The following is a 22,036-nucleotide window of genomic DNA, read 5'->3' as shown; positions in this document are numbered from 1 at the left end:
CATTTGTTGCCGGTGTTAAGCAAAAGATACATAGTGTTGCTTTAAATGACAAAATAAAATCAGAAAGTTTGTTATTTCAAAAATATATATAACATACAGGAGATGCTTTTTATATTTACCCTAAAAAAAACAATATTTAACATTATTGAAACAGGGACACAAAGGTATCAGTCTGACAAAGATCAATATTTAAAAAAATCAACACTTCATAACTACTTTTAAATATTTAACTGCCTGAAAACAGATTTTCTCTCCATCCATATATCACAAACACAACAATAATCTCTACATTGCAATCTTCAACCTAACTTTTTAAAAATCAAAAATCATTGTTTTGTTAAAGCTGTATGTTAGAGGCTAGCATTGATCTTGCAGTGCAGGAAAATGGGCAATTAAAAACAAATCAAATTCACAATAATAATTAAAACTGCTGGAGTACAAAGACATGAAAATAGTTTCATTGCAAAACAATATTGAGTATTGATAGTGACTTAAATACAGTATTTTACAACCACGTGGTTTCCTCTTCAAAATATCACTTTTAAATATGAAAAAGATTTAAATATTTACAAATAATATTACTTCGAGTGTGTAAAGTTAAATTACTAGAAGTGTTGCCATCAGTTTTGATTGGATTCAGCCTCGTATGGGAGAAATGTTCAAAGAGGAGAGTAGAAACTAAATGATAAAATAGTTTGTCGTTTAATTAAACGGGGTCTGGCATTAAACCTCTGAAGGCTGAAGTTTAGACTTTTATGTAAAATAAAAAAAAACAAGCAGGGTCCCCCCCCCCCCCATCCTTCAACCCATTCAACATCTCGGGACTCAAGATTGCCAAAGTGCCTGAAGCTTATTTAATCTTTAAACAAAACATAAAAGCATGGAGTCTGGTCTGTTATTATTTTATTACACTTTCCATTTCAACACAGTCATGCGCGGTGTCTCTGCCGCATGCCGGTGGTTGAATATCTTGCTCCAACACGTTGCAGCGGGGGATGAGCGCAGGCTCCGCGTCTGATTGGTCCATCCCTGCTGTCCTGCTTTTAGGTAAGTGTGATTGGTGTTCTCAGAGTCAAACATATCTCCACGTTTTGTCTTTGGCTGAGATTACTCCACTTTGTGTGAGTTTTAACTGCATACTGTTTTGTCCTTGTTTCACTGGGAAGCACTCCTGTCTTCCTTTTTGAGTGTCAGAGCACAGACCGCGTTCACAAAACTCCTCTAAGTGCTGCTGTGGTCCCGCACATGTGTAGTTCCACCTTCCTCTCAGGAGGCACTTCCTCCTTAATTTCCACTTTCTTTGAAGGCCGAAAGGTTTTGAGCTTCACGTCGAGGGGCGATGCGTGGCTTCACCTGCAGCCTTTGCTCCTCTGCCTGCCTGTGATTGGTCAATTCCACTTCGGCCTCATGTGGTTGGGGATGCACTGGCAGACCTGGTGGCTGTAGTAAAAATCACCATGGCACACACGTCTGGGCTTTCTGCACGGCAACCTGTAACAACTAGAAAGAGGAGGAAGAGGCACAACCGAGAGGAAGATGGAAAGTAGAATAAAACAGAGAGGAGAAAGTGAATACACCAAAGGAATGAAGACAGAAATGATTGGAACAGAATATATTTTCACGGGAAGGGTTGGAGGAACAGAGTAGAAATAAAAACAGCGGGGAGCTTATACTCTCTTGGCATGAATACTATCAATTATTGAGATCTTCACATCCTTTTTGGATAAAACCCCGATCCAGGGTGCATCAAACGATTCTGTGCGTGAGAAAAAGAGGGAGTAATGCTCAGGAGAGGGGAAGAGTAAGGCCAAAATTCTGAGAACTTCAAAATCACAGTCGGTGTATTGTCTTCTGTGCACCACCTCCTGTGACCAGATGTTGAATCAAAAAAGACAAAATAATGATGGGAAAAGTATTGCGCACACTCGAATGCCAACGCCTCAAGTTGTATTGGGTTGCACCACTTATTCAAGAATCTTCGTAGATACTTCTGTGAGCTTCAGAACTCGTATCAAATCTCATGTCCGTCTCCGGGTCTGTCTGCTCCCCGTCATCCAGTGCACCCTGTCTGCCTCTCTGCAGGCCTCTCGGGGTCAGAGGGAGGTTGAGCTCTTGCGTGCCGGCTGTGGGAACGGCGACACGCATGCAATACAACGCAGCTGGGACCGCGCGTTCCGACGTTTTCGTACACCGCGTGTCCATAAAAGGCCATGTTGAAACATGTGAGCTCAAGAAAACGGAGGAAGAAAGTTTCTTTTTCGCGTTTGGAATGCGTGACATGTCCATTGAGGGTTCGCTTGCTTTCTCCCCCTCTGACTCCCTGTCTCTCACAGCTCTGGTTCTCTTTCCTCACCCCTTTCTCTCGCAGAGACACACGACCACCCCGTCTGTTACGCCTACCTGCAGGAGTTGGGTTTGAACCTCTTGCCCTGCCGCAGACACGACTGCGGACTCTCTCTGCACTGACACAGGCAGGTGTCGGGGTTGAGGGGCTGATTCCCGGGACACTCTGCGGCACACACGCAGCCACACAGCTCGTCGTCCCACCGCTGGCCGGTCGGGCACCACTTCCCCTCAGCTTGACCTACGCACTGGCATTCACCTGAGAGAAGAAGAGAGTTTCATTTCAGAATGAAATCCAGACCATCAGATGTTAGATTGTGCAGCTCTGTTGGTGTTGTTGCCAAATCAGGTTCAGGTTCTGACTTGTTAGATATTTGCATAAAGCTCTATTTCCCAAAACCTCCCTCTGTCTGCGATTATCCATTCTGGCTCCATCTTGCCTGGTTGCTTTCCAAATTACAAGCCTTTTATTGGGAACTTGGTGTCTTCACAGTAAATCAATCCATGTGAAAGCAGAGGAAGCCACAAAAAAAGAGGTATTTTCAACCACTTTTCACACTTTTCACACTCGCTGGTTCCCCCTCATATTCGTTTGTTCTTTCTTTACAGCCTCTAAAAATTCCTGACTTCCTCTCTGACTCTGACTTGTAATTCTCTTCCCCACATCGTAAAATAGTGTCAGTAACTGGAACCCTCCTTACAGGTGTTGTGGTCCAGTTTCCATCCTGGGTCGCAGCTGTCCTCGGTGAGTCCATTTCGACACACGCACTCGCACGTGGACTCGTGCAGAACCCTGTTGGGCCCACAGAGAGCCAGCAGACCTGAGTCCAGCGCATCTGGCAGCCGAGTGGGAAGAAGGTAAAAGTTCAGTTTCGTCTTTCTGCAGCCGCGGCACGCACGGATGGCAATCAACTGATTCTAATCAGTCGCTCTCTTCCCCCCGTCGGTATCTACGTTCAATCAATAAGGGCAGTTTATTAGTTCACGACGTGACTGTACAAGTAAAATGCCTCAAAGACACTTTCGCTTCTCACGTTACCGTTCTCTGGTGAGGTGAGCCCTGTTTGTCTGAACTGACCAACGTGACTCACGCACCCTTACCTGTCTCTCTCTCGGAGTAGTTGATGGCGTCTGTGGAGACACACACACAGTTCACTGGATCCCACAATGACCCGGAGGCACAGGGAAGGTCGGGCGGGGAGCACCTGCACAGACGCAGGTATTATACATCCGCGGGGAACGTGACGAAGAACTCAGAAATGCGCGTAAACAAACACACGTCACTCACAGGTGATCTGTCGCGGCTCGTCTGATGATGGTGTGGAGCGGCCGCTTGGAGAGGCATTCGCACGAAGTGTGGTTGACGAAGGTTACCATGATGACGGAGCGATCCATCCTGGGCGGGGAAAGTTCCATCAACTGGCGGGAGGAAAAGAAAGATGAAGGTGAGAGATGTGTGTGTGTGAACTGAGTGTGTACTTTGTTTTTTCCTTCTTCTTCCGTCTTTACAAGAGCACTGGTTGTGAGTGTTATGAAGTGTTTCGGCTGACGCGTAGAGGATGATGTCATGATTGCAAGATTGTGCAGCTGTGCGTGACTCTTGACTTGATGTCCAGTTGTAGCCAAAGGGTGTCCCACTGCAGTAGGGCGGTGTTTGTGATACGGACGAGCTCGTTACACAACTGGGAAGGTCTCTTTCCTGAGGCAGTGTGGGGTGTGCGAGCAGGAGAATGCCAAGTGCTCAGACGTGTCCGACGTGGGAGGAAACAGGAAGCTGCACCACTCACCGTCTTGTTGACGAGCGCGTGACTCGTGTTGGTGCAGTAAAAGGCCTCGTTGGTGCAGCACCCGCCGCACCGATGCAGCGCCGCGCAGCGAGGGAGGTAGAACTGACTGGTGGATTCTGGGTACTCTTTGGCCACCTCGACACACACCTCTCTGGGCTGGCATGAGGTCCGCTGGATCTCCTCTAAGATGACTGAAAACACATGTGATTAAGTCGCTGATACAGGAGAGCGTTGCCGTTATCTGATGATATATTTAGAAACCACTCGTTTGCCTTTTTACCTCCCAGAGTCCCGTCCACTTTGAAATGAGCCTCCTCCCTCGGCTGACCCCACAGATCCTTGCCGTCAGAGTGGACTAAAGGGCTCGCTGAGGAAAAAGACGGGGAAGAGGAGGAGGCGTGCCAGGATTTCTTCCTCAGGCACTGCTGAAGCAAACTGTATTCGGGGTAGAGAAGCTGCAATAGCTGATCCACACTCGTCACTGACTCCAAACCGGGCTGGTCGTCTGACAGCACTGGAGCCTGGAGGACAGGAAAGAATCACGCGGACAAATGTGACTTTAATGCCGATATTTAGTTCTGTATGTGTTGCCAGAAAGTGTTGTGATCACTGAGGTTGAAAAGGATACTCTTCGTCTTTGTTTTTTTGGAGCGAAACCATTCGATACTGTAGAATTTACAGGGTAAGCTTCGCTGGTTTGAGCTGCATGAACAGTGAATACCTCACGCGGCAACCAATGTGTTGCAACATGTTACTGTTGGCTACTGTTAGTTATTATGGGTACGTGTGTCTTCTCCTCACACACACACACACACACACTGACACACACCAGGTTGCATTTGCGTGCACGAGGAAGCTACAAAGTCTGCGTTGTCTTCATGCCTTCGCATTGCCGTTCTTGCTCTTTTCTCGTGGTTCCCTTTCAAAGCCTCCAGACTTAAAACAGAGTCACCAGAGGTGACGTGATCAAATTGGAAATGCAGTGCCCTTGAGCAAAGACGCTGTGATCTGACCCAGTTTACCAATCTGGTTGAATGTTCCGTTCTACGTGTCAGTCCTTTTGGTCGCCTTATCAATCTATTTGTTCTGGTATTGTTCCTAAAAGGAGAATTGTTGTTTGAAATATTTAGAAATGAGTTGTTTTCTCATCTCTATGACAAGTCTCCTACGTAAGAGCTGCCGAGGAGGCCTGAAATGCAGCATTAGGCCTGCTTATATGGACCAATCGGACTGGAGATTGTCAGCTCAGCCAACAACCACGTTTGTTCTGTGCTGGACCAAGTCTATGCAGGAACTCTTCAGCTTACAGTAGCTCCATAAACATTTCCCGCCGCGAGTCATCCCCGCAATGATTTTTCTTCTGCCGTCGTGACAGATGACTCCTCTCCGTAGACATTCGGCAGATGAAAGATTACTTGTGTGACAGACTGGCTGCCGGATCGTCTGTGGGGACCAAATGTCGGCCCGTTTGAGTATCGCATATGAACGCTTCCTCCGGGGAGGGAGCGTGGTTGTTTAGTTTCCCAGGCTGAGAAGGAGCAAACTGGTTCAGCTGGCATCACCCAAACAGAAACCAGATCTCCGTCGTTATCTCTTTCCGTCTCTCCGTCTACCTCCCCCCCCCCCACTCCCACTCCCTCTCTGTCTCTTTCCAGACATCTCATATGTCTCAACACATGCGGTAAGCTGTGACAACCAATGGGAACAAGACCATATAGAACACAAGACGAAGAAGCTACAGCCGTGCGAGTGGCTGATGGGAATGCCATTACTTTCAGAGTGAAGTAGAGGCTACAAATGCCAGTATGTTGTCCTTAAACATCACTGATTTACGCACATATTTTCTGCAAGTGTATCTTTTTGGGGGGGGGGGGGGCAGATGTTGGTATTTGCACTCAGCCAATTTACCACCAAAGGCTCCATAACTGTTAAAGTCATGTTGGAAGGATGGATTTCTTCTCTCTCTCTCTCTCTCTCTCTCTCTCTCTCTCTCTCTCTCTCTCTCTCTCTCTCCCTCTCTCTCCTTTGTGTTGTTGAGTGATTGCATGACATGAGGTCATGATGGACGAATGGCCAGCGCTCTGGGGTCCAGCAGTAGATCCTGCTCGCACACAGACTCACGCACATGCATTCGTCACTCGCCCCTTCTTCCAGTATAAACGCGTCATGTCTGCAGCTAATGATACGCGCACACACACACCAATTTTACTCCTTCAAACAACTGACAACTAGCTGGTCAAAATATGTGATCGGGATTCATTCATCCAAGAAGATTGTATTACCAAAGATCTCTTCCAGTGAATTTGAACACAATCCCCTTGTAGTAAACTATTTCAACATCAAGAAAAGACACTGCCTGACATGCTTTTGAATTTCCACAGAAAAGCAGTGAATAGTTTCCTGGTTTGCTCATGAACAGCATTTACAGTAAAGCAGACAGTTGACATCTCAGGCTGTGGCTCTACAAAAAGGAAACATGTTTGTGACGATTTGAATACGTGTGAAAAGGAAGTGATTGAATAAGCCAGGTGTGAAATTAGACTCCCTTTAATTCCTTTAAATCTCCAGTGTGTACGATTTGTTGTCCAGGAGAACTAACCAAATAAGTGGAAACGCAAGTGTCTCTCTCTAGAACCAGTGCTTGGTTTGTCCGTTCTGGGCCACTGTAGAAACATGGCGGCCGTATGTAGATATAAAAAGCTAATTCTAACGTACTGAAAGCAACAATTGTTGTTTTTAGGTGATGATTCATATTCCATTTCTACCAATAGATGCCCTTAATGTTACGCAATGTTCCTTTAATGGACCTAGTAGGAGCGTTTTACTTGTCCATTGAGTTTATTTTAATAATAACAATATAGGTGGCGGATCAATACTTGTACCTGCTCAGTACAATAACTACTGCAGCTGTACTTAAGTATCAAATACAAGTATTACAATCTTTCAAAAGAGCACAGGGCTTTGATATCCCGTCTCTCTTTTCCTTTAATTTGTCACCTGCATGTAATCAACAGCAGACACACATTCACAAGCTGTGGAAGTCAGTGAAACCCCTCAACAGACAATTGTGTTTTTATCGATGAAGGTGGAATTCAATGTCTCACCTCGGTGGCCATGTCTCCAGCTGGGTAGTAGTCCGAATAGTCCTGTCCTGAGCACAAACTGCTGACATTAAGCATCCATAGGAGCAAAGCTGGTATCCACATAGTGAGGAGATGGAGAGGAGATATCGGGGCAGAGGAGGAGGAAGTTAGTGAGGTGAAAGAAGGTGAGGGAGGAGAGGAGGAGGAGGAGGAGCGAGAGGGTATCACAGACTCGGCAGGTATCTCTTTGCTCCTCTCTTCATTCTATCCTGGGACAAAGTTGCTCTTCCGGCGCAGGTTGTTTGAAGTTGGGAGACCAGCTGAATCAAACATGATGGGGAAACCGTCTCCCCTTCTCGGCGTCAAACTCGGCTCCTTTTTCCTTTCACTTCAGCAGTGCACTGCGTCTCCATTCTCGCTGCCGTTCGATTTGATGTCAGGTGTCTGTTTGCCTTTTATCTCTGTACGTCTGTGTTGACCTTTGTCTCTCCCTTTTTTTCTCTCCAGCCTTGGTTGTCTTCGTCAGTCTCTTCCCCTTCGCCCTTCACACTTGCCTTCTTTATCTGTATTTTCTCTTCACACACCAGCTGTGCTCTTCCCCTCCCTCGCTCAGATTATCCCTGCCTCTTTATCTGTCTCCTGTTTCTTCCTCGTGAACCTCCGGGGCAAAGCTCTGTCTGTCTTTTTTTTTCTCTTCTTTCTAAATCGGTCACAAGTGTTTCTGTCGGGCTGCCTGATCCTTTGAGAAGCATCAAAGAGAGCGAGAGAGAGAGAGAGACAAAAGAGGGAAGAGTTTTTTCCAAATTCTAAGTAAAAAAGTAGTAGGTTTAAAAAAAAAAAAAAAAAAAAGGCCAACCAGAGTGAATGTGCGTCCTGCTCATAGACGTCCTGCTGGAGTGAATGAGAAAACATAGAAGAATAGGATGATTGTATCTTGTGGGCGGAGTGAAGGAGTTGATTCTGCATGAGAGCTGATTATACCAGCGCACTTCTTTTTATTCCCCCAGAAAGTGTCTGCATAACACTTCCTCTCAGCACATGCCCCCATCCTCCTTTTATGTGATTCAGATTCACTGGAGAGCCTATTTGTGTCTCTTTAGAACTTTTTAAAAAAAGGCCAAAAGAGGTCCGACTGTCAGTTATGAAACCAGAGGAAGCTCACATGTTCCCTGTCACTCTGATTCGTTGTGTTGAGGTCTTTGTCCTTCCATCTTTGTAATCCCTGGTAATGGGAGCAGCTGCCAGGAAGACTTAAAACATGTGTGTTCAATAGCAGCCAGCGGTGATGCATGTGTCAGTTGCTTAACTGCAGCACTAAGTGCCTTTTTATGAGCCGCTAATACCTTTGATGTCTCTCTCTCTCTCTCTCTCTCTCTCTCTCTCTGCTGTTTCTGCTTCATGTCAGCTGTCGCCGAGTCCTGCCGGCTTCTCTATTCACCTATTTCAATGTCCTCTTGCGTGCGAGACAGACGGACATAAAACCACACATTTGGTGTCACACACCTGCAGCTCCGCACACCTTCTCTGCCTTTTACTCCTTTCACACGACACCGAGCTCCATCGTCGTCTCCCTCCCTCCCCCCCTCTCGCCTCTTCTCTCGTTCTTTCTCCCTCTGGTTTTTTGCCGTTCAAGGTCCTAAAAGTGGCAAACTTTGCATACCTCCTTAACTATACCGCCCCAAGGCTGTGGGCATCTGTGTGCCATGGAGGATGAGGAGGATGAGGAGGAGGAGGGGAGGGCAAGAGGAGGTGAGCGGCAGCAGGAGCTTTGTCTAAATTATGATATATCCCCCCCCCCCCTCTCTCTTTTAGGGCAAAGCCGTCACCGACGACTGTAAAGTAAATTATTGGGAACACAGACGGACAGGCAGATGGGAGGCAGGAGGCCGACAGCGACGAGGAAGGAGAAAGAGGCGTGTCTGGGAAATGCTCGAATGAGAAAACATTCGATTTTTGGGCCAGTCACTGCCAGCCTTTTCAAGGATTAAAAACGCACACACACATGCACACACACACACAGTGGCAAGTGTCTGCTTGCAGTACGCTTTATGTGTTGAAATCTGTGCAACCAAAATCCACATTCCAGGCATTGCTTTCTCCATCATGTGAGCGTAGAATTAGAGATGATAGAGAGGGACCTAGAGGCTTGCTGATACCTCAGAGGGTCTAATGTTCTTGTTCAAAATCAAATCACCAAAAGGAGAGGATTTACAGGTTTGAATTTGAACCTCTCTGATAAAATATTTACTGCCCACGATCCTCTCCAGAGGCTGAAAACAAACCAAATACAGCTCTACAAAACCAATTCAAAAAATACGCTCATTTTGCATCCAAAATGACATTTGTCACGTACCACTATCGTCACGTGTCAGGAGTCACTGCTACGTTTGACAGATGTCTTCCATGCTGTGCCACAGATGAACTTGGTGAACAGTCTCAAAATCAAACGGACACTAGCGGGTCTCACACAGTTGAAATATTTGAGGTTAACGGCTCAATCAAAACATGATAAAGACTCGTATCAGATTTTACACAGAACAATAGAAAAGGTATGTGTTAAACCAGCACAGCCCAAGAAGGGGAAACGACTCAGTTCCACTTATAACAAGGTTAGTCGTGCATTTATAACAACTAGCTTTGTGAAAATGCACTTGAATGACCCTCGAACTCCAACTGACATGTCAGAACTGGAACCAGAGAACTCCTCTGAGCTGAAGGTGCCATGTGGATCTGAGATGTTGTGCTAAAACTGGAGAAACCACACTGTTGTAATATTAATAACACATATTATTATTGCTCTCGGATTCTTTGTTTTGCATTGTTTTTTTTATTTTTCTTGGTGCCCACATTTTCCTTTTCTCCAGTCATCAACTAAACATCAAAAAAAATGTATTTATAAGGAATTATTTTACACTGCGTCTTCCAACAACTTTCTTGACTTCAAAGGGTTTTATATGAAATATAGAAAATAAAAAAAACAACATCAAAAGAAACTTCTTTCGAAAATAGCATCCAGTGGCTCAGTTTCTCTTTTCTTCTTCCTCGCTCAGCATCGTCTACGTTGATCCAGCGGCGTTCCTCGGTCACGTTGGCTGGACTGGAGGCTCTTCAATGGGTTCATCCGTCTTCATGCTCTCAAGCCGTGGCCTCGGTTTGGCCAGCCTGCTGTAAATAGTCATGGCCTGAGGGTAAAAGAGCGCAATAGTAAGAGATATTTCCTGACAAAAACATGAAACATGATATCTTTTTTTAACTAGAGTAAACCCCAAGGCATATTTGTGGGGCGAAACCAGTATACCTGTGTGACCATTCCACTGACGTCCCCGGTGTTAGAGGGCAGGAGCACCGTGTTGGACTCTTTGGCGAGGTTGGAGAAAGCGGAGACGTACTGTTCGGCTACACTCAGCGAGGCCGCGGCATTCCCGTTCTGTCAGGAACACAACCTGGTTACTGTACAATACTGGGAATAACGCTTTCCAAATAACCCAGGATGATTTCTAATCCTTTAATGACAAATTACGTCATAATAGATCTACTTCGTACCTGTTCAGCCAGAGCATCTGACAGCAGACGAATGGCCTTGGATTTGGCTTCTGCTTTGGCTAACACAGCTTGGGCCTCACCTTGAGACAACACAGCGTGTAAAGGAGCACCAAAGTTGATTTGTTTTGGATTTACAGTATATTGTGGGCTTTAAACCTCCTATTTCAACAGTCCTCTTGATTCGCTTCTACTCAAATGTGCTCGCATGTTTTGGTTTGTTTGAGGAAGATCCTTGTGGAGTGTTGTAACACAGTCTGCCGGCACGTAATTAAATGCTTTGTGGATTCAGAGGAATGACGGGTCCTACGAGACCTTCAATTAAATTTGTGATCGCACGATTCATGCATGTAACCAACCGGCTGCTTTGTTTATCTGCTCGGCCTTCTGTCCCTCTGAGGCGAGGATTTGGGCCTGTTTGCGACCCTCTGCGATGTTGATGTCTGCTTCGCGTGTCCCCTCGGACTCCAGTACTGTGGCTCTCTTCTTGCGCTCAGCCTCCACCTACGCAGGAAACGGAGAACAAAGACGTAAATATTTCTCCTCCGTGGAAAATAATACTTAGGTTACCTAAAAACGAGGTGGTACTGCACAGAATATTGCTAAATGTCACGGTGTCTTACCTGCATCTGCATCGAGTCTTTAACACGAGGAGGAACTTGTATATCTTTGATTTCATACCGCAGGCAGCGGATTCCCCAGTCGTCTGATGCCTGGTTGATGGAGTGGACCATGTTGGAATTAAGAGACTCCCTTTCCTTGAAAACAAAGAGAGGCAGCAGGTTCAAGGTACACACCTGTATCATTATTGTGTTGCAATGTAACACACACACACACAAGGCAGTGCAGATGTTTCTTACCCGGAATACTTTATCCAGCGTGAGTTTGCCCAGTTCTGATCGCATCGTGGTTTGCGCGAGCTGAGTCACGGCATATTCTGGATCCTCAACACCATAACTGGCCTGGAGAGACAGAGAACTCATAAGTCTCGTGTTTAATCCAGCTATCTGGCGCCACCTGCTGGTAAAAGACAGCTCCTTGATTACTACAAACCAGTTTCTCGTCGCTTCTTGTTAGCAACGTACCTTAAAAGGATCTAAGATTCTCAAATAAAGGACTCCGTCAATTTGCAGAGTCACGTTATCTGTGTAAAGATAGAGAACATATCAGTTTATTCAGCCATGACGATGGTTCAATAGACCAATAAGAAGGACAACTTTTTCCAAAAACTTACCTTGGGACACAGCTGACTGTTCAGGAATGTCAATAACAATCTCTTTAAGGCTTTGCACATAACGAACTTGGTCAAGTATGGGAATGAGGAAGTTCAGTCCCTGTAAGAAAGGACAAAAGATTGGGTTCAATTATGTCAGTGCTCTGTTAATGCACACCAACACATTGATGAATTTTAGTCCTGGAGATAGAAATCAGCCTCATCTTATACCGGCTCTAAGATGCGGTGAAAGCGCCCCATCCTCTGGACCACCCAGGCCTCCTGCTGTGGAACAAACAGCACCACGGTGTTCATGGGTAAGCGGGAGGCCCATCGTTGCTGGACTGGAGTCGGCCACAGTCTGGGCACCGTCCGCTGGGAGTTCTGCAGAGACAGGAGACACATAGTGACGTACAAATCACTTAATCTGTCCCAATTATACCCACATTTACCTCTAAAATCTTCTACAACTGCTTCTCATGTATGTTAATATTGTAAAATAGCTCTTTTACTATTTGGTGGTGGTTGCAAGAGGTTGAAAGTTATTATCTGTGACAAGATTATTATTATTTTTCCTTGAGCAAATGTTGCGGTTGTGGCTAATTGTAGAAAATGTTCTTAAATTATATTCAAGTTTCTGGGTTATATTTAGTGTCCAAGTGGTTTCCAAGGCTTCCGGTTAATGACGTAATCCCGTAAATGCGTGGCCTCTAAGTACCGCAAGTGAAATGTAATGTTAGTTATTTTATCAATTACAAGGTCTAAACTAGTAGTAGTGCAGTAACGTTACAGATATTTATATATATTAAAGGGTTTCGATAGAAATCAGTGTTTATTGATATAAATACACACATAGAAAGCTTAAATGTCAGGTGCTAGCGGTTGAAATAACTGGCTAACGTAAAGTGACTGTTCCAGCTAAAGCATAGGGCTAAAGTTAGCATGCAGCTAGTTAGCATGCAGCTAGTTAGCCAACCTTTCAACAAGCACAAAAAGACTTGGTGTCAAATAAACAGTGTCTTTACCTTAAAAACGGCGCCGCCAGCCTGACACAATGTCCGTAACATGCTTTCAATAAAAGCAGTTCAATGATACACACGGTTACATAAAGGTTAAGGTGTTAAATCCACACTGTCCCCATTGCTGTCAACAGCGTTAGCTTTAAATGTTACAGCGCAACATCGCCCCCTATTGTCTCGGAGGACTGCACTGCAGCGGAGTACAGTGTGATTATGATAATAAAACAACAGTGTGATTATGATAAAACAATAGTGTGTAACCTTTACCTCTTAAAGTATTAAGGACAGGCTATAAGATTTAAAATGCAAAATAGTACAACATGGTATTATAATAATATAATTATTTTTATTGTATATATTGTGCATTTTTATACTTAACATTTTTATTGTTTACTCTGTTATTTTGATTGCTAAAGTACTTTTTTGCTGCTGTAGTAAAAAAATGTCCCCTTGTGGGATGAATAAAGTATCTATTTATTTATTTTGAATTGGTAGATTTAGATGTAACTGTTACCAAATATATATATATATATATATATATATATAAATATTACAATAACTTTTTGTTCGGTGGCAAAATGGGACAACAATCTGCATTTCGTTGTGCAGCCCTGTTGTACAATGAAAATAGTAATACTTGTAATCTTGAAACGAGAACACATTTAAAGCACTGTTGTCTTAATACACATTTCAAAGAGATATATAGATCTACTCTTTATATTTTGCCATTTTAAATGTAATGTAATAACCATTTTCTCAAACATTTGCAGGCTTTGTTCACAGACAGGCGAGAAATCCAGCTTTACACTTACATCTATGGATGAATAACACACAAAAGTATAGTTCTGTATTTGACTTTTATTTTTGCAATGTCAGTTTTTGCATGGCAGTAATTTACATGTTAAACACAACTACAGCATGGCAGAGATTTAAAATTGCAGGCTTATATTTGTTCACTTGCTCCAGGAAATAAATCATCTCAGAATCAAAAACAGCACAGAGAAGCAGCCGTAAAGGTTTTGTTCAATCATACCAGACTCAACATCTTTCAGTGGAGATTATTCCCAGTTTAAAAAACACAACGGTAATGAGGAAGTAGAGGAACTTTGCAGTAAAAGGGAAATCTTGCTGACATTTTTAAATCCTATATGATACAAAAAATGATAGAACATTTGTGTCACTTTATAACATTGCATTCATCTTATGTGTCATGATGTTTTTCAGCAGCGTGTGACAGAATAAGAAAGTCCACAGCTGAAGCCACTGTCTAGTGCATTGAGGACCACACAGTGAGTAATCAGACCACTCTCTCTCACACACACACACATATATATATATATGGGTATACACACACACACACACACACACACACACACACACACACACACACACACACACACACACACACACACACACACACACACACACACACACACACACACACACACACAGGTAATACAGATGTAATGTTTCATTGAAACTGAAAAGTGACAAAACACAGATAATTTAGTCTACAGGATCCTGTCCTGCTGAGAGTGAGGCTGCAGTATTTTCAGTGTGATGATGATTTTGATAGCTTTTCTAAACCAGGGGTAGAACAGAGCATAAATCAGAGGGTTCAAACTGGAGTTAATTAGCATGATCCAAGACAACACTGCATAGAATGACGCGCTAGTGGAGGTCTCCTTGCCTGCTAGAGAGGGATAGTAATACGGGCAGAAGCACATTAGAAACACAGCTATCACAATCCCCAGAGTCCTGGCTGCCTTCCTCTCTGATCTTTTCGCGGTTGGAGCAGCAGTCTGCAACCGAATGACACGCTGCTGAGAAATGGCAACAGTAAACACCCTCATATAGAGAACAACCATGACAGTACAGGGCCCAACAAAGGTGATAAAAAGGTCAACAGTTCCTGAGATTTGGCTGATGACCGCCACACACTCCCCATGGCAGGAGTTGAACCTGTCCGGCTGCCCTAAGTGTCCCATCAAAAGCCAGCCGTTGAAGAGAAGAGCACAAGCCCAACATATACAGACACATGTTTTAACTCTGTTCAGGGTGATCTTTGTGGCATAGAGCAGTGGGTCACAGATAGCAACATAACGGTCTATGGATATGAGCACCATGCTGCCCACAGAGGCAGAGACCAGACAGGCAGAAACATAATGAGTCAGAGCACACATCACCTCTCCCAGCAGCCAGCATGTCTCCACGTAGCGCAGGCCTTCGATGGGCATCACCAGCAGCCCCACCATCAGGTCGGACACGGCCAGAGACAGGAGCAGGGTGTTGGCCGGGGTGTGGAGCTGCCGGAAGTGGGAGATGGAGATGACGACGAGCATGTTGAGAGTCACGGTGAGCAGAGAGACGGAGGCCAGCAGGGTGTAGAGCAGAGCAGTCTCGGAGCGGGGTTTAGGCAGCCGCCTGCAGGAGGAGTTGAGGTTGGGAAAGCAGAGCAGAGAGCCCTCGGTGCTGTCCATCAGGGAGGAGGGAAGCAGGGATGAGAAATTATACTCTCTAGTAGACAGCTGATTTATCCTCCTCATCTCCCTCCCACTTTTACAATCAAAGAGATGATGTAACTTCTGTGCCCCTCATCATCATCTTAAAGGTCATTCACCCCTCTAGTTTATCTTTTCACACTTATCTTTAGTTTTTTCACTCATACATTGTGTGTTTACCTACCACTTTCAGATAAGACATAAGGTCCCATATTGTAAAAAGTGAGATTTGCATGTATTTTTTTGTTGTTTTTTTATTATAAAGCAGCACCTAGTGCTGTATAAATACTGTGAAAGTCTGGAAACTCTACGCAAATTGCGCCCTTTAAACGAGCTATTAGGTTTATACCCGGTTGCAGTGTGTGTGTGAATGACATCAGCTGACAGGAAGTAAACATGGATCCAAACTGCCTAGCAGTTCCGCTGAAGACAGATGGTGAATTCAGGTGTATTCAAACAGACAGTATGATAAAAACAAAGAGTTTTATGAACATTAAAGCATGTCAACATGTTCTAGTAGAAACCCAAAATACGAGAATGAACTTGGAAATGAGCACAATATGTGTCCTTTAAGCCGTCTAAAAACACATAGCTAGAGCTAGAGGAGAAATGAATACCACTTTAAACATTTAAACGAATATAATTACCGGCTCTAAGATGCGGTGAAAGCGCCCCATCCTCTGGACCACCCAGGCCTCCTGCTGTGGCACAAACAGCACCACGGTGTTCATGGGTAAGCGGGAGGCCCATCGTTGCTGGACTGGAGTCGGCCACAGACAGGGCACCGTCCGCTGGGAGTTCTGCAGAGACAGGAGACACATAGTGACGTACAAATCACTTAATCTGTCCCAATCATACCCACATTTACCTCAAAGATCTCCTACTACTGCTTCCTACGGTTAGGGTGGAGTCTTTGGTTAATGAGATGAATCTATATAATTTTCCCCAAATGTTTCATGGATGTTAATATTGTAAAATAGCTCTTTTACTGTTTGGTGGTGGTTGCAAGAGGTTGAAAGTTATTATGTCTGACAAGATTATACATTTTTTTCCTTGAACAAATGTTACGGTTGTGGATAATTGTAGAAAATGTTCTTAAATTATATTCAAGTTTCTGGGTCATATTTAGTGTCCAAGTGCTTCCGGTTAATGACGTCATCCCGTAAATGCGTGGCCTCTAAGTGCCGCAGGTGAAATGTAAGGTGAGTTATTTGATCGATTACAAGGTCTAAACTAGTAGTAGTGCAGTAACGTTACAGATATATAACGTTATATATATATATATATATATATATATATATATATATATATATATATATATATATATATATATATATTTGAAGGGTTCAGATAGAAATCAGTGTTTATTGATATAAATGCACACATAGAAAGCTTAAATGTCAGGTGCTAGCGGTTGAAATAACTGGCTAACGTAAAGTGACTGTTCCAGCTAAAGCATAGGGCTAAAGTTAGCATGCAGCTAGTTAGCATGCAGCTAACGTTAGCTGGCCAACCTTTCATCTAGCACAAAAAGACTGTTTGTGTCAAATAAACAGTGTCTTTACCTTAAATACGGCCCCGCCAGCCTGACACAATGTCCATAACATGCTTTCAATAAAAGCAGTTCAATGATACACACGGTTACATAAAGGTTAAGGTGTTAAATCCAGACTGTCCCCATTGCTGTCAACAGCGTTAGCTTTAAATGTTACAGCGCAACATCGCCCCCTATTGTCTCGAGGACTGCACTGCAGCTGAGTATGTAATTATGATAGTAAAACAATAGTGTGATTATGATAGTAAAACAATAGTGTGATTATGACAGTAAAACAATGGTGTGATTGTGATAGTAAAACAATAGTGTGATTATGATAGTAAAACTATTGTGTGATTATGATAGTAAAACAATAGTGTGATTATGACAGTAAAACAACAGTGTGATTATGACAGTAAAACTATTGTGTGATTATGATAGTAAAACAATAGTGTGATTATGATAGTAAAACAACAGTGTGATTATGATAGTAAAACAACAGTGTGATTATGACAGTAAAACTATAGTGTGATTATGATAGTAAAACAACAGTGTGATTATGATAGTAAAACTAAAGTGTGATTATGATAGTAAAACAATAGTGTGATTATGATAGTAAAACTGTGGTGTGATTATGACAGTAAAACAATAGTGTGATTATGATAGTAAAACTAAAGTGTGATTATGATAGTAAAACAATAGTGTGATTATGATAGTAAAACTGTGGTGTGATTATGACAGTAAAACAATAGTGTGATTATGACAGTAAAACTGTAGTGTGATTATGATAATAAAACAATAGTGTGATTATGACAGTAAAACTATAGTGTGATTATGATAGCAAAACAATAGTGTGATTATGACAGTAAAACAATAGTGTGCAACCTTTGCCTCTTATAGTATTAAGGACAGGCTATAAGATGTATTTGTCTTGTTATGAGTCTCCAACAACATCATGCAAAATAGTACAATATGCAATTATAATAATAATATATTAATACGATTCTATTTCATTGTATGTCATGTTAAATTTTCATATTTAATATTTTTCACTCTGTTCTTTTTATTGTATATATTGTGAATTTTTATGCTTCATATTTTTTACTCTGTTGTTTTGATTGCTTAAGTGTATTTTTTGCTGCTATAAACTAATTTCCCCTTGCAGGATGAATAAAGTATCCATCTGTTATGAATTTGTATATTTTGATGTAACTGTTGCACTCAAGGCACTTCTTTTTTATGTGTCTTTACAGATGTATTTTTTATTTTCTCTCTCTCTATATATATATATATATATATATATATATATATATTTATTTATTAATTACTGTAACTTTTAGTTCGGTCGCAAAATGGGACAACAATCTGCATTTCGTTGTGCAGCCCTGTTGTACAATGAAAATAGTAATACTTGTAATCTTGAAACGAGAACACATTTAAAGCACTGTTGTCTTAATACATGTTTCAAAGAGATATATAGATCTATCATTTATATTTTACCATTTTAGATGTAATGTAATAACCATTTTCTCAAACATGATTTGCAGGCTTTGTTCACAGACAGGCGAGAAATCCAGCTTTACACTTACATCTGTGGATGAATAACACACAAAAGTATAGTTCTGTATTTGACTTTTATTTTTGCAATGTCACTTTCTGCATGACATTAATTTACATGTTAAACACAACTACAGCATGGCAGAGATTTAAAATTGCAGGCTTATATTTGTTCACTTGCTCCAGGAAATAAATCATCTCAGAGTCAAAAACAGCACAGAGAAGCAGCCGTAAAAGTTTTGTTCAATCATACCAGACTCAACATCTTTTAGTGGAGATTATTCCCAGTTTAAAAAACACAACGGTAATGAGGAAGTAGAGGAACTTTGCAGTAAAAGGGAAATCTTGCTGACATTTTTAAATCCTATATGATACAAAAAATGATAGAACATTTGTGTCACTTTATAACATTGCATTCATCTTATGTGTCATGATGTTTTTCAGCAGCGTGTGACAGAATAAGAAAGTCTGCAGCTGAAGCCACTGTCTAGTGCATTGAGGACCACACAGTGAGTAATCAGACCACTCTCTCTCTCTCTCACACACACACACACACACACACACACACACACACACACACACACACACACACACACACACACACACACACACACACACAGGTAATACAGATGTAATGTTTCATTGAAACTGAAAAGTGACCAAACACAGATAATTTAGTCTACAGGATCCTGTCCTGCTGAGAGTGAGGCTGCAGTATTTTCAGTGTAATGATGAGTTTGATAGCTTTTCTAAACCAGGGGTAGAACAGAGCATAAATCAGAGGGTTCAAACAGGAGTTAATTAGCACGATCCAAAACAACACTGCAAAGAATGACGCGCTATTGGAGGACTCCTTGCCTGCTAGAAAGGGATAGTAAGTCGGGCAGAAGCACATTAGAAACACAGCTATCACAATCCCCAGAGTCCTGGCTGCCTTCCTCTCTGATCTTTTAGCGGTTGGAGCTAACGTAACAGTTGTAGCAGCGGTCTGCAAACGAATGACACGCTGCTGAGAAATGGCAACAATAAACACCCTCGTATAGAGAACAACCATGACAGTACAGGGCCCAAGTAAGGTGATAAAAAGGTCAACAGTTCCTGAGATGTGGCTGATGACCACCACACACTCCCCATGGCAGGAGTTGAACCTGTCCGGCTGCCCTAAGTGTCCCATCATAAACCAGCCATTGAAGAGAAGAGCACAAGCCCAACATATACAGATACATGTTTTAACTCTGTTCAGGGTGATCTTTGTGGCATAGAGCAGTGGGTCACAGATAGCAACATAACGATCGATGGATATGAGCACCATGCTGCCCACAGAGGCAGAGACCAGAGAGAAAGAAACATAAGGAGTCAGAGCACACATCACCTCTCCCAGCAGCCAGCATGTCTCCACGTAGCGCAGGCCTTCGATGGGCATCACCAGCAGCCCCACCATCAGGTCGGACACGGCCAGAGACAGGAGCAGGGTGTTGGTCGGGGTGTGGAGCTGCCGGAAGTGGGAGATGGAGATGACGACGAGCAGGTTGAGAGTCAGGGTGAGCAGAGAGACGGAGGCCAGCAGGGTGTAGAGCAGAGCAGTCTCGGAGCGGGGTTTAGGCAGCTGCCTGCAGGAGGAGTTGAGGTTGGGAAAGCAGAGCAGAGAGCCCTCGGTGCTGTCCATCAGGGAGGAGGGAAGCAGGGATGAGAAATTATACTCTCTAGTAGACAGCTGATTTATCCTCCTCATCTCCCTCCCACTTTTACAATCAAAGAGATGATGTAACTTCTGTGCCCCTCATCATCATCTTAAAGGTCATTCACCCCTCTCTAGTTTATCTTTTCACACTTATCTTTAGTTTTTTCACTCATACATTGTGTGTCAACCGACCACTTTCAGATCAGACATAAGGTCCCATATTGTAAAACGTTTGCATGTATTTTTTTGTTGTTTTTTTATTATAAAGCAGCACCTAGTGCTGTATAAATACTGTGAAAGTCTGGAAACTCTACGCAAATTGCGCCTTTTAAACGAGCTGTTAGGTTTATACCCGGTTGCAGTGTGTGTGTGAATGACATCAGCTGACAGGAAGTAAACATGGGCCCAAACTGCCTAGCAGTTCCGCTGAAGACAGATGGTGAATTCAGGTGTATTCAAACAGACAGTATGATAAAAACAAAGAGTTTTATGAACATTAAAGCATGTCAACATGTTCGAGTAGAAACCCAAAATACGAGAATGAACCTGGAAATGAGCACAATATGTGTCCTTTAAGCCGTCTAAAAACACATAGCTAGAGCTAGAGGAGAAATGAATACCACTTTAAACGTTTAAACGAATATAATTACCGGCTCTAAGATGCGGTGAAAGCGCCCCATCCTCTGGACCACCCAGGCCTCCTGCTGTGGCACAAACAGCACCACGGTGTTCATGGGTAAGCGGGAGGCCCATCGTTGCTGGACTGGAGTCGGCCACAGTCAGGGCACCGTCCGCTGGGAATTCTGCAGAGACAGAAGACACATAGTGACGTACAAATCACTTAATCTGTCCCAATTATACCCACATTTACCTCAAAGATCTCCTACTACTGCTTCCTACGGTTAGGGTGGAGTCTTTGGTTAATGAGATGAATCTATATAATTTCCCCCAATGTTTCATGGATGTTAATATTGTAAAATAGCTCTTTTACTGTTTGGTGGTGGTTGCAAGAGGTTGAAAGTTATTATGTCTGACAAGATTATACATTTTTTTCCTTGAACAAATGTTACGGTTGTGGATAATTGTAGAAAATGTTCTTAAATTATATTCAAGTTTCTGGGTCATATTTAGTGTCCAAGTGCTTCCGGTTAATGACGTCATCCCGTAAATGTGTGGCCTCTGCCACAGGTGAAATGTAAGGTGAGTTATTTGATCGATTACAAGGTCTGAACTAGTAGTAGTGCAGTAACGTTACAGATATATATATATATATATATATATATTTATATATTTGAAGGGTTCAGATAGAAATCAGTGTTTATTGATATAAATGCACACATAGAAAGCTTAAATGTCAGGTGCTAGCGGTTGAAATAACTGGCTAACGTAAAGTGACTGTTCCAGCTAAAGCATAGGGCTAAAGTTAGCATGCAGCTAGTTAGCATGCAGCTAACGTTAGCTGGCCAACCTTTCATCTAGCACAAAAAGACTGTTTGTGTCAAATAAACAGTGTCTTTACCTTAAATACGGCCCCGCCAGCCTGACACAATGTCCATAACATGCTTTCAATAAAAGCAGTTCAATGATACACACGGTTACATAAAGGTTAAGGTGTTAAATCCACACTGTCCCCATTGCTGTCAACAGAGTTAGATTTAAATGTTACAGCGCAACATCGCCCCCTATTGTCTCGAGGACTGCACTGCAGCTGAGTATGTAATTATGATAGTAAAACAACAGTGTGATTATGACAATAAAACTACAGTGTGATTATGAGT

The 22,036-nt window shown here is 43.0% G+C and overlaps 4 protein-coding genes across 5 annotated transcripts; all 4 read right to left on the bottom strand.

Moving 5' to 3' along the window:
• Positions 1–1,034: 1,034 nt before the first annotated feature.
• On the bottom strand, positions 1,035–7,877 carry LOC306796976 (vascular endothelial growth factor C-like). The gene is made up of 8 exons (XM_079296085.1): positions 7,235–7,877; positions 4,411–4,651; positions 4,131–4,321; positions 3,632–3,762; positions 3,445–3,548; positions 3,045–3,179; positions 2,401–2,602; positions 1,035–1,500 (listed from the first exon to the last, which is right to left on the bottom strand). The coding sequence occupies exons 1-8, from the start codon at positions 7,334–7,336 to the stop codon at positions 1,389–1,391; spliced, it is 1,218 nt and encodes a 405-aa protein (XP_079152211.1). The 5' UTR covers positions 7,337–7,877; the 3' UTR covers positions 1,035–1,388.
• Positions 7,878–10,017: 2,140 nt separating this feature from the next.
• On the bottom strand, positions 10,018–13,132 carry LOC306797188 (stomatin-like protein 2, mitochondrial). The gene is made up of 10 exons (XM_079296419.1): positions 12,992–13,132; positions 12,198–12,350; positions 11,988–12,087; positions 11,839–11,897; positions 11,614–11,715; positions 11,377–11,511; positions 11,113–11,257; positions 10,757–10,836; positions 10,512–10,640; positions 10,018–10,395 (listed from the first exon to the last, which is right to left on the bottom strand). The coding sequence occupies exons 1-10, from the start codon at positions 13,031–13,033 to the stop codon at positions 10,297–10,299; spliced, it is 1,044 nt and encodes a 347-aa protein (XP_079152545.1). The 5' UTR covers positions 13,034–13,132; the 3' UTR covers positions 10,018–10,296.
• A 710-nt stretch (positions 13,133–13,842) lies between these two features.
• Positions 13,843–17,192, bottom strand: LOC306797193 (trace amine-associated receptor 13c-like; the record flags this gene model as incomplete). Of its 2 annotated transcripts, XM_079296425.1 has the most annotated exons (3): positions 13,843–15,457; positions 16,134–16,286; positions 17,052–17,192. In XM_079296425.1, one exon carries the CDS (start codon positions 15,325–15,327, stop codon positions 14,497–14,499), a length of 831 nt encoding a protein of 276 aa, XP_079152551.1. In that variant the 3' UTR covers positions 13,843–14,496. The 2 variants fall into 2 exon arrangements, with proteins under 2 accessions (XP_079152551.1, XP_079152550.1); XM_079296424.1 differs by lacking the exons at positions 16,134–16,286; positions 17,052–17,192 and having other exon boundaries at positions 13,843–15,465.
• A 1,471-nt stretch (positions 17,193–18,663) lies between these two features.
• LOC306797191 (trace amine-associated receptor 13c-like) lies at positions 18,664–20,243 on the bottom strand (the record flags this gene model as incomplete). The annotated part of the gene is made up of 1 exon (XM_079296422.1): positions 18,664–20,243. The coding sequence occupies one exon, from the start codon at positions 20,241–20,243 to the stop codon at positions 19,257–19,259; it is 987 nt and encodes a 328-aa protein (XP_079152548.1). The 3' UTR covers positions 18,664–19,256.
• Positions 20,244–22,036: the final 1,793 nt, after the last annotated feature.

The sequence above is a fragment of the Melanostigma gelatinosum genome (genome assembly GCF_949748355.1).
Source record: "Melanostigma gelatinosum genome assembly, chromosome: 24".
Taxonomy (NCBI): domain Eukaryota; kingdom Metazoa; phylum Chordata; class Actinopteri; order Perciformes; family Zoarcidae; genus Melanostigma; species Melanostigma gelatinosum.
Note: the sequence above shows the minus strand (reverse complement) of the source record. Positions and strands in the feature narration are given on the sequence as shown.